Here is a 12,437-nt window from a genome sequence, read left to right as displayed (position 1 = left end):
TCCTACCATAGTCATAGTATAATGTCCTACCATATTATTATTATGTATTTATATAACACTGACATCTTCTGCAGCACTGTACAGAGTACATAGTTATGTCACTGACTGTCCTCAAGAGCTCACAATCTAATCCTAACATAATCGTAGTCTAATATGTCCTACTATACTATTGACATCTTCTGCAGCACTTTACAGAGTACATAGTCATGTCACTGACTGTCCTCAGAGGAGCTCACAATCTAATCCTACCATAGTCATAGTCTAATGTCCTACCATATTATTATTATTATTATGTATTTATATAGCATTGACATCTTCTGTAGCACATTACAGAGTACATAGTCATGTCACTGATTGTCCTCAGAGGAGCTCACACTCTAATGCCTAACATAGTCATAGTCTAGTGTCCTACCATATTATTATTATGTATTTATATAGCACTGACATCCTCTGTAGCACATCACAGAGTGCATAGTCATGTCACTGACTGTCCTCAGAGGAGCTCACACTCTAATGCCTAACATAGTCATAGTCTAGTGTCCTACCATATTATTATTATGTATTTATATAGCACTGACATCTTCTGCAGCACATTACAGAGTACATAGTCATGTCACTGGCTGTCCTCAGAGGCGCTCACACTCTAATCCTACCATAGTCATAGTGTAATGTCCTACCATATTATTATTATGTATTATGTATTATTATGCACTGACATCTTCTGCAGCACATTACAGAGTACATAGTCATGTCACTGACTGTCCTCAGAGGAGCTCACAATCTAATCCTACCATAGTCATAGTCTAATGTCCTACCATATTATTGTTATGTATTTATATAGCACTGACATCTTCTGCAGCACTGTACAGAGTACATAGTCATGTCACTGACTGTCCTCAGAGGAGCTCACAATCTAATCCTACCATAGTCATAGTCTAATGTCCTACCATATTAGTATTATGTATTTATATAGCACTGACATCTTCTGCAGTACATTACAGCGTACATAGTCATGTCACTGGCTGTCCTCAGAGGAGCTCACAATCTAATCCTACTATAGTCATAGTCTAGTGTCCTACCATATTATTATTATGTATTTATATAGCAGTGACATCTTCTGCAGCACATTACAGAGTACATAGTCATGTCACTGACTGTCCTCAGTGGAGCTCACACTCTAATCCTACCATAGTCATAGTCTAATGTCCTACCATATTATTATTATGTATTTATATAGCACTGACATCTTCTGCAGCACATTACAGAGTACATAGTCATGTCACTGACTGTCCTCAGTGGAGCTCACAATCTAATCCTACCATGGTCATAGTCTAATGTCCTACCATATTATTATTATTATGTATTTATATAGCACTGACATCTTCTGCAGCACATTACAGAGTACACAGTCATGTCACTGACTGTCCTCAGAGGAGCTCACACTCTAATCCTACCATAGTCATAGTGTAATGTCCTACCATATTATTATTATGTATTTATATAGCACTGACATCTCCTGCAGCACATTACAGAGTACATAGTCATGTCACTGACTGTCCTCAGAGGGGCTCACAGTCTAATCCTACCATAGTCATAGTGTAATGTCCTACCATATTATTATTATGTATTTATATAGCACTGACATCTTCTGCAGCACTTTACAGTGTACATAGTCATGTCACTGACTGTCCTCAGAGGAGCTCACACTCTAATCCTACCATAGTCATAGTGTAATGTCCTACCATATTATTATTATGTATTTATATAGCACTGACATCTCCTGCAGCACATTACAGAGTACATAGTCATGTCACTGACTGTTCTCAGTGGAGCTCACACTCTAATCCTACCATAGTCATAGTCTAATGTCCTACCATATTATTATTATGTATTTATATAGCACTGACATCTTCTGCAGCACATTACAGAGTACATAGTCATGTCACTGACTGTCCTCAGTGGAGCTCACAATCTAATCCTACCATGGTCATAGTCTAATGTCCTACCATATTATTATTATTATGTATTTATATAGCACTGACATCTTCTGCAGCACATTACAGAGTACACAGTCATGTCACTGACTGTCATCAGAGGAGCTCACACTCTAATCCTACCATAGTCATAGTGTAATGTCCTACCATATTATTATTAATTATTTATATAGCACTGACATCTCCTGCAGCACATTACAGAGTACATAGTCATGTCACTGACTGTCCTCAGAGGGGCTCACAGTCTAATCCTACCATAGTCATAGTGTAATGTCCTACCATATTATTATTATGTATTTATATAGCACTGACATCTTCTGCAGCACTTTACAGTGTACATAGTCATGTCACTGACTGTCCTCAGAGGAGCTCACACTCTAATCCTACCATAGTCATAGTGTAATGTCCTACCATATTATTATTATGTATTTATATAGCACTGACATCTCCTGCAGCACATTACAGAGTACATAGTCATGTCACTGACTGTCCTCAGAGGGGCTCACAGTCTAATCCTACCATAGTCATAGTGTAATGTCCTACCATATTATTATTATGTATTTATATAGCACTGACATCTCCTGCAGCACATTACAGAGTACATAGTCATGTCACTGACTGTCCTCAGAGGAGCTCACACTCTAATCCTACCATAGTCATAGTCTAATGTCCTACCATATTATTATTATGTATTTATATAGCACTGACATCTCCTGCAGCACATTACAGATTACATAGCCATGTCACTGACTGTCCTCAGAGGGGCTCACAGTCTAATCCTACCATAGTCATAGTGTAATGTCCTACCATATTATTATTATGTATTTATATAGCAGTGACATCTTCTGCTGCACATTACAGAGTACATAGTCATGTCACTGACTGTCCTCAGAGGAGCTCACACTCTAATCCTACCATAGTCATAGTTTAATGTCCTACCATATTATTATTATGGGCAGGATCCCCCTCCTCTTACTTGCTGTAGTGACATAACCGGTGCTCAGACTTGAACAACCACGATACATGTCCTTTCCCATTGACTAAGCAGATTTCATTTTCTCTCATTTAGGTGGTTGAACACATTAGGAATGTCAGCCAATCAAGGAATTGATGTAGTGATCCGGCACTCGTTCTTTGATCATGGCTACAACCATCTGGTGGACCAGAACTTCAATCCTCTGCCGGTAAAGTTCTAGCAATGCTAATGATGACTTCTTCATATGTATCTCTGTATGTAATAGAGACATAACATTATCTCCTGCCCGGGGAAACAGGGGGGGTCTCTTGATGCTGTAGGGATAATGAAAATTATTCTCAGACCATCGTGTGCTACGGCCCTATCATGTTACCACCAAAACAGAGAGCCTTATTGAATGACAGTAATCACGGCATTGTATGTGTTTTACCTAAGGAGGCCATTTTTTGCTGTGTACATATTTTGTATTGTAGTTTATAAGAGGCAGGGCTGGCGTTACCCAGGCAGAAGTAGCAGAGCAGAGTGAGAGGCTGACAAAGATTGGCTCAGTGTAGAGATGATGCTGCCCCCTACAGTTTGCCACCCTAAATCACGTGATTCAGTCGGCTTCATGGTAAGGCTGGCCCTGGAACTTCCATATAGACAACTTAGGCAATTGCCCCAAACTGGCTGCCACGCCCGCCCAGGTCACCCCCCAACTTAACGGTGCTCCCCAGGGCCCCTGTAAAGTAGCGTCTCACCGGTCTCGGTGGACGTTCTCCTCGGTCAGCCCGTGGCTCCATACTCTCCCATCTTCGTCCACCGTTAGCTGCATCTTCTCAGTGACCGTCTGCTTGTTATTACATAGTAACGTGCCGGAATACGGAGGAGAGGCTCCCTGAGAGCGCGCGGAATCATGGACTAATGGGAAGGTGCGCAGGTGAGATGCTACGCTGCTGAAAACTCTGCAGGGAGCCCAGAGAATATAATGCAGATTACCGCCAATACCAATTACCGATTCAGATGCAGATTACCGATTTTATGATTTCCGAGTTGTTGTTTTTTGTCATTTTTTGCATTCTCTGATTGGCCAAACACTTCTGAGTTGACTCTGCATTCTCTGATTGGTCCAACGCTTCGGAGTTCTGTGATTGGGCTAAAATAACCCAGTTGCGGTATTTCTGCAGAAATCCGATTGCCGAGCTTTGAATGAGCCTCCCTACCAGAGACCATAGTTAAGATGGGGAAGACCTGGGGTTGCCTGGCAGCTGGGTGCGGGGTGTGGATTGAGCATCAGCAAAGGACCCCTAAGGCAGCTTTAGGGAAGAGGGGTTCTGTCGTGGGTGCTCCAGGGTTACTTGGCCCGGGGGCCCTATTGTTGCTAGTAGGCCTGAATGATAAATCGAATTCAAACTGAAATCGCGATCACAAAGATCACGATTTTGGAATCGTCAAGCAGCGATTTCCGCGATGACCTCATTTCCACATGGGGAAGTTTGATGAAGCGGCTTCAAACTTCCCAAGTCCCGCCGAATGCGACTCGCAGCATCAGCAGTGTTGGACATACCTCCAACACGAGTCCAACACTGTCCGTCCTCTATCGCTGTATGCCGGCTCTTGTGTACGGCACATTTCCTGGTTCCTGTACGTCACATGACATACAGGAAGTATGCCGTGCATCTGAGCCTGCAGGAAGCTAAGTGGATAGACGGGCATCGCTGGACTCGTGCTGGAAGGTATGTCCAGTACTGCGGCAGCTTGGGGGACAGGGGGGACAGAGAGAGACCCAGAGGGGGCACAGAGAGACACCCAGAGGGGGGCACAAAGAACGACGCAGAGGGGGCACAGAGAGACACAAAGGGGACAAGAGAGAGACCAAGAGGGGGCACAGAGAGACAAAAGGGGCACAAAGAGAGACCCAAAGGGGGCAAGAGAGACACCCAGAGGGGGCACAAAGGGAGACAAAGGGGGCACAGAGAGATACCCAGAGGGGGCACAAAGGGAGACAAAGGGGGCACAGAGAGATACCCAGAGGGGGCACAGAGAACGACGCAGAGGGGGCACAGAGAGACACAAAGGGGACAAGAGAGAGACCAAGAGGGGGCACAGAGAGAAACACAGAGGGTGGAAAAAGGGGGATAGAAAAGCACAGGGGGGAGGGGAGACAAAGCTTGATTTGAAGGAAATCATGAATCAAAATCGTGATTTTGGACAGAAATCGTTCAATTCTAATTTCTCCTAAAATCGCTCAGGCCTAGCTGCTAGAGCTGGCCCTGATAAGAGGACACACTCTGGGAAGAGAAGATAGATTCAGTGGGGAGATGTGTGTTTTTATCCTTTGCTATTCGCCAGTGTGAGGAAGGGGGAGAAGTTGACCGCCCCCCCCCCCCCCCCCCACGCCCCCACCCTCCCCCCCACCCTCCTCTCGGCTCCCCAGCATCTTGGCTTAACAATAGACAAACCATTTGGGGAAGGTGCTGTAGAATGTGCTTCTCCTCGTGGCCTGTTTGAACTCTGCTTGGAAGAGACGATCTCCAGATTGGTCTCTTTTACTACTAATAGGAGACATTAGTTAATGTCAGAAGGAACATGTTGAAAGCAGATGGACTGCGTTACCTCTGAAAGTGAAATGCTGTGGAAACATTGGACAAAATGAACTCCTTCATCTCAACTAAACATATCAACAGCTGAGGCACTCAGGGCATCGCAGGGAGGCACAGAGGGGCCCATTTATTAAACGTCTACAGTTTATCAGGACTTCTCGTTTCACGGAATTCAGAGACGTCACTTCAGAAGCCTACCACATGTAGATCCGATGGCTGAGCGTATTGCCGGGCTTACAATACCGTACATTGGCGTAACACAGCTCTGTATATATATAAAACTGTACAAAAACTTCCTACCAGCACGGAGAAAATAGCTGGAATTCCTTCCTCTGTAAAAAAATGTATAAATGCAAATTCAAAGTTAGTTGAAAGATTAATGTAAATCGTTTAAAAAGATTTTTTTAGGACACAGAAATTAAAGGATACCCGAAGTGACATGTGACATGATGAGATAGACGTGTGTATGTACAGTGCCTCGCACACAAATAACTAGGCTGTGTTCCTTTTATTCTTTCTCTGCCTGAAAGAGTTAAATATCAGGTATGTAAGTGGCAGTTTCTGTCAGGACTGGTTCAGCCTACAGTGTGACCCTCACTGATAAGAAATTACAACTATAAAACACTTTCCAAGCAAAAAAATGGCTTCTGAGAGCAGGAAAGAGATAAATAGGGTGAATAGCTCATAGATGTTAGCTCTGGCATACTTCAATGAATGTGTCATTGAGAAAAAACAATAAAACAGCAAAAACTTCTCATAGGAAATGCCTCACCATCACATTTTCCTAAAAACATCCACACAGGAAGTGCTTCCCCGCCACATTTCCCAATATCCACACAGGAAGTGCCTCACCATCACATTTCCCAACATCCACACAGGAAGTGCCTCACCATCACATTTCCCAACATTCTCACAGGAAGTGCTTCCCCGCCACATTTCCTAACACCCTCACAGGAAGTTCCTCACCACCACATTTCCTATCATTCTTACAGGAAGTGCTTCCCCGCCACATTTCCCAACATCCACACAGGAAGTACTTCTTTACCACATTTCCCAACACTCTCACAGTAAGTGTGAAAATGTGCTGTTTCCGCTGTGTTCATTTTTTTATTGACCATATTGCGAAAATACAATGTATTTTCGCGAAAATATCATTTTCAGTGCGAAAGGCATATCACATGATCTCCCAGGGTGCTCTGGGGCAGAAGGCTGCATGACATCACTGGCAGGGTGGAGCTATATACCAACATACAGATACAAAAACAGTTTCTGATGCCAGGATAATGAAGGTAATAATTGGCATCTAAAATGATTGATTCCATTTTGCGATAAGTCATTATGGTTCTTCCCCCATAATACAGGCCCATATTCTATCTGACATGGGGGCAGCAGGATGTGTCTCCATCATTATACTTCTCCCCCGCCAGTTCCATACAGAGCCTGTGATGTTCTCATTTATATTAATCCAACAAAAATTCCCTGAGACTTGAGTCGGGAAACAGCTGTTTTTACGCAAAACGGTCCCCTATAAAGACACCCTGCACAAACCGTTTAAGAGCCTTGCGTTTTATCTTTTCTTGTACGTAATAAATGGCTTGGCCTGAAAGTCTTGGCAGTGCGGGGAGGCTCTGTGTGTGTCATAGGAAGTTTACAAGTCTGGCTGTTCCCGCCATCGCACACATGCAGCCATTACATATTGGAGGCACGTGAGACGGACTGACATCGCCATAAGCAGCCTATGAAGTCTGCATCCTGCGTAGGCCAAACATAAAAAGCCGACATCTCAACACGTGTCCCTCACATCTACAGCGCAATGATGTCAGTATTCCCAGCAAATAACCACATGCTTTTCCTCTCACCAACCCTTTCTGGTAATCGTTTGAGTGGAATAGTTTTAGGTACGTGAATGCATACATCTGCTTTCTCTCTGCTCCATGCCTGTACCGATTCCTTCAAGACGTTACGGAAAACTGGCGTAACATTTCCAATGTGCTGAAAATAGTTTCTCCTCGATCTTCCAGTATCTGCTCGCCTATAATGATTGACTTTGTATGGGCTACTCGGGCCAATCAAACCCACTTCCTGCTATTAGTTATTTGCAGCTCATTGACCCATCTCTACTGTGATCCATAAAAACACCAACTGCCAAAGTTATGCCCGTGGCACGCTGACCACTCCCACGCAAATACTGTGGGTGATTCCTCATTTATGATTGGGCGATAAGTCATCAAAAGCCAAAGGTTCTCTTGACAAAGTTTACAGTTTGGTTGTTTTTTTAGAGCATGTTTCCAAACGTTTATGCATATATCCTCAAGTGCAGGGGTGTAACTAGAGGGCAGATCACAGTGGGCCCCCGAGCTCTGAGGGGCCAAGCTACTAACCTCCCCTTCCTCCGATACAGGGGACTATACTTCAGATCAGGTGTTTTTGTGGCTACACTTGTTATGGGTGTAAAGATCATGATGGACACACTTGGTTTATGGCCCTTGGAAGATGGGCCCCCAGGCCATAAAGGGCACCAAGGGGAGGCAAGGGAAGGTGTGTGAACCAGTGGTGGGCATCGAAATTCGCAATTACGTATTGTAATCGTAATGCGAGATTTCAGAGACAATTGTAATTTATTTTGTATGTAATAGCAGTATTTCAAAATTTTGCATAATTCTTCGCCTAATTTTTGTGTCATTTAATATCATTTTGTTCCAACTTTAGAGGTTAATAGCAAAGCTCCCTTATATGCTATTGCTACCACAATTTCTACAAATGTTAAGAAGAATAGTGGGTATAAGTCACAATTAAAAAAAAAAAAAAAAGACCTTGTAGTTTTTGAGAAACTCGATTTTAAAAATGCAAAGCAAAAATGGTTTTTAAACTGCCATTTTTTCTAAGTTTAAAAACCATTTTTTACTTGCATTTTTCTCAAAAACTATAAGGTCTTTTTGCAAAATTCTTTTTTTGACTTGTACCCACGATTCTCCTTAACATGTGTAGCAATTTTGGTGTCAATAGCATGTAAGGGGGTTTGTCTATCCACTGCTAAAGTCGGCAAGAAACTGCGCGAAATGTTGCAAAATTTTATGCGAAATTACAAATGACTACACGAAATCAATTGAATTTGCAAATCGTAATTACATATAAGCGTAATTGCGAAAATTTACACAAAATTTAGCAAAATCGTAATTTGTTAAATACGATCATCACTGGTGTGAACATTGGGGAAGGGGGACATCAAAGTTTTGCAGCGGTGCCCATGAATTGTAGCTACGCCACTGCTCAGGCGTTGTGCTATTTGTGCTGAAGTGTGTTTAAAATGACGCAGAAATGTACAAATCTCCAAGTAACTTCACCTAACTCCCACACATTGGCGTAACAATAGGGGAAGCAGCCCCTGCCCCCACGGGGGGCCCGCTCATGGCCGTTTTGGGGGGTCATGAGGGGTCGCAGCATGAGGGGAGAGCTTGGTAGCACGTCAGTGGGGAGGGGGGACAGTCTTCCCCCCCCCCCCTCACCGCGAGCTCTCCCCTCTGCGCTCCCCCTCCTGCATCTAAGTGTCAGTAGCGGCGGTGGCGGAAGCAGCTATAATTACCTCCATTCACCATGGAGCTCTCCGATCCTCTGATATGCAAGGGCTTCACATTACTTCCTGTTAAAACAGCAAGTAATGTGAAGCCCTTGCAGATCGGAGACCTCCGGTGGTGAATGGAGGTAGTTATAGCTTCCGCCGCCGCTGCTTCCACTTAGATAGATACAGGAGGGGAGAGCAGAGGGGAGAGCTCGAGGTGGGGGATGGGGGGACTGTCCCCCCTCCCCACTGATGTGCAAAGCTCTCCCCTCATGCTGCGATCCCTCCTGCCCCACCAAAACGGCCATGAGCGGGCCCCAAGGTGGGGGGGCTTGCTCAAGTTCTTGCAGGGCGCTCGGGGACTTCTAGTTACGCCCCTGCTCCCACACTTTCAAAAGTGTCCCAGGAAGTCAAACCAGTACAGCCCTAAATCCCAATGGGCCAAACAAGATCCAAAATTCAAAGAAAAAATTGGTTGCTCAGGCCTTCAACACGTGCTTTGCAATTATCCAGGCCTAGTCATACATCCTTCTTTGAATCGTGGTTAAAATTCTTGCAATTTAGCTCTGATCAGTGACACTTGTATGTCATGTTTTACTTCTGTTTTAAGATTAGCACAAAAATATATTCGCAATAAATTACAATTATGCGTTTTCACAAAGTGAACTTGGATTCTGCAAAATTTGTCGTTCGTTCGGAATTTTGTGCCAAATTTTGGCAGATTTTAAACTAGGCAATTCTGACTGTCTGTAGAATTTAGCTCTGTACATTGCAGGAAATAATGTGCTTGTAAACCACAGCTTAAAGTGGCTCCGAGATGAACTTTTACTCATTGCATAATTGTGTTCCTTTCCTATTGTTTATAGGGTATTCCTCAAGCCAAATACTTTTTTGTTTTTGTTTTAATACTCTAATTCCCTATAAACTAAACAATCCACATAACTAATGTAACTTAATGAAAGTATGTTTGTTTAGGCTGAAGTTCCCCTTTAAAGATTGTCATCAGGCCAGATACTGGGGATGCCTGCTTTTATGACTGTCCAACAACCTTTGCACTGTATTATCTCCTATGGGGGATCACCACTATCCAACACCTTTTCTGCTCTGTCTCCTATGGGGATCACCGCTATCCAACACCTGCTCTGCTCTGTCTCCTATGGGGATCACCGCTATCCAACACCTGCTCTGCTCTGTCTCCTATGGGGATCACCACTTTCCAACACCTGCTCTGCTCTGTCTCCTATGGGGATCACCACTTTCCAACACCTGCTCTGCTTTGTCTCCTATGGGGATCACCACTTTCCAACACCTGCTCTGCTCTGTCTCCTATGGGGATCACCACTATCCAACACCTTTTCTGCTCTGTCTCCTATGGGGATCCCCACTATCCAACACCTGCTCTGCTCTGTCTCCTATTGGGATCACCGCTATCCAACACCTGTTCTGCTCTATCTCCTATGGGGATCACCACTATCCAACACCTGCTCTGTCTCCTATGGGGATCACCACTACCCAACACCTGCTCTGCTCTATCTCTTATGGGGATCACCGCTATCCAACACCTGCTCTGCTCTATCTCTTATGGGGATCACCACTATCCAACGCCTGCTTTGCTCTGTCTCCTATGGGGATCACCACTTTCCAACACCTGCTCTGCTCTGTCTCCTATGGGGATCACCACTATCCAACACCTTTTCTGCTCTGTCTCCTATGGGGATCCCCACTATCCAACACCTGCTCTGCTCTGTCTCCTATTGGGATCACCGCTATCCAACACCTGTTCTGCTCTATCTCCTATGGGGATCACCACTATCCAACACCTGCTCTGTCTCCTATGGGGATCACCACTACCCAACACCTGCTCTGCTCTATCTCTTATGGGGATCACCGCTATCCAACACCTGCTCTGCTCTATCTCTTATGGGGATCACCACTATCCAACGCCTGCTTTGCTCTGTCTCCTATGGGGATCACCACTATCCAACACCTGCTCTGCTCTGTCTCCTATGGGGATCACCACTATCAAACACCTCCTCTGCTCTGTCTCCTATGGGGGTCACCGCTATCCAACATCTGCTCTGCTCTGTCTCCTATGGGGTTCACCGCTATCCAACATCTGCTCTGCTCTTTCTCCTATGGGGATCACCACTTTCCAACACCTGCTGTGCTCTGTCTCCTATGGGGATCACCACTATCCAACACCTGCTCTGCTCTGTCTCCTATTGGGATCACCACTATCCAACACCTTCTCTGCTCTGTCTCCTATGGGGATCACCACTTTCCAACACCTGCTCTGCTCTGTCTCCTATCGGGATCACCACTTTCCAACACCTGCTCTGCTCTATCTCTTATGGGGATCACCGCTATCCAACACCTGCTCTGCTCTATCTCTTATGGGGATCACCACTATCCAACGCCTGCTTTGCTCTGTCTCCTATGGGGATCACCACTTTCCAACACCTGCTCTGCTCTGTCTCCTATGGGGATCACCACTATCCAACACCTTTTCTGCTCTGTCTCCTATGGGAATCCCCACTATCCAACACCTGCTCTGCTCTGTCTCCTATTGGGATCACCGCTATCCAACACCTGTTCTGCTCTATCTCCTATGGGGATCACCACTATCCAACACCTGCTCTGTCTCCTATGGGGATCACCACTACCCAACACCTGCTCTGCTCTATCTCTTATGGGGATCACCGCTATCCAACACCTGCTCTGCTCTATCTCTTATGGGGATCACCACTATCCAACGCCTGCTTTGCTCTGTCTCCTATGGGGATCACCACTATCCAACACCTGCTCTGCTCTGTCTCCTATGGGGATCACCACTATCAAACACCTCCTCTGCTCTGTCTCCTATGGGGGTCACCGCTATCCAACATCTGCTCTGCTCTGTCTCCTATGGGGTTCACCGCTATCCAACATCTGCTCTGCTCTTTCTCCTATGGGGATCACCACTTTCCAACACCTGCTGTGCTCTGTCTCCTATGGGGATCACCACTATCCAACACCTGCTCTGCTCTGTCTCCTATTGGGATCACCACTATCCAACACCTTCTCTGCTCTGTCTCCTATGGGGATCACCACTTTCCAACACCTGCTCTGCTCTGTCTCCTATCGGGATCACCACTTTCCAACACCTGCTCTGCTCTGTCTCCTATGGGGATCACCACTTTCCAACACCTGCTCTGCTCTGTCTCCTATGGGAATCACCACTATCCAACATCTGCTCTGCTCTGTCTCCTATGGGGATCACCACTATCAAACACCTCCTCTGCTCTGTCTCCTATGGGGGACACCGCTATCCAACATCTGCTCTGCTC

General features: G+C 45.1%; 1 protein-coding gene across 1 annotated transcript in view; it reads left to right on the top strand.

Moving 5' to 3' along the window:
• HPSE2 (heparanase 2 (inactive)) overlaps positions 1-12,437 on the top strand; it is a 419,309-nt gene that overhangs the window by 311,187 nt on the left and 95,685 nt on the right. Inside the window, exon 9 of the mRNA XM_068257797.1 lies at positions 3,064-3,178. Within this exon, the coding sequence (XP_068113898.1) occupies positions 3,064-3,178 (115 nt within the window). The remainder of the gene's footprint in view (positions 1-3,063; positions 3,179-12,437) is intronic.

The sequence above is a fragment of the Hyperolius riggenbachi genome, chromosome 10, assembly GCF_040937935.1.
Source record: "Hyperolius riggenbachi isolate aHypRig1 chromosome 10, aHypRig1.pri, whole genome shotgun sequence".
NCBI lineage: Eukaryota > Metazoa > Chordata > Amphibia > Anura > Hyperoliidae > Hyperolius > Hyperolius riggenbachi.
This window is presented reverse-complemented; position numbering and strand designations above follow the sequence as displayed.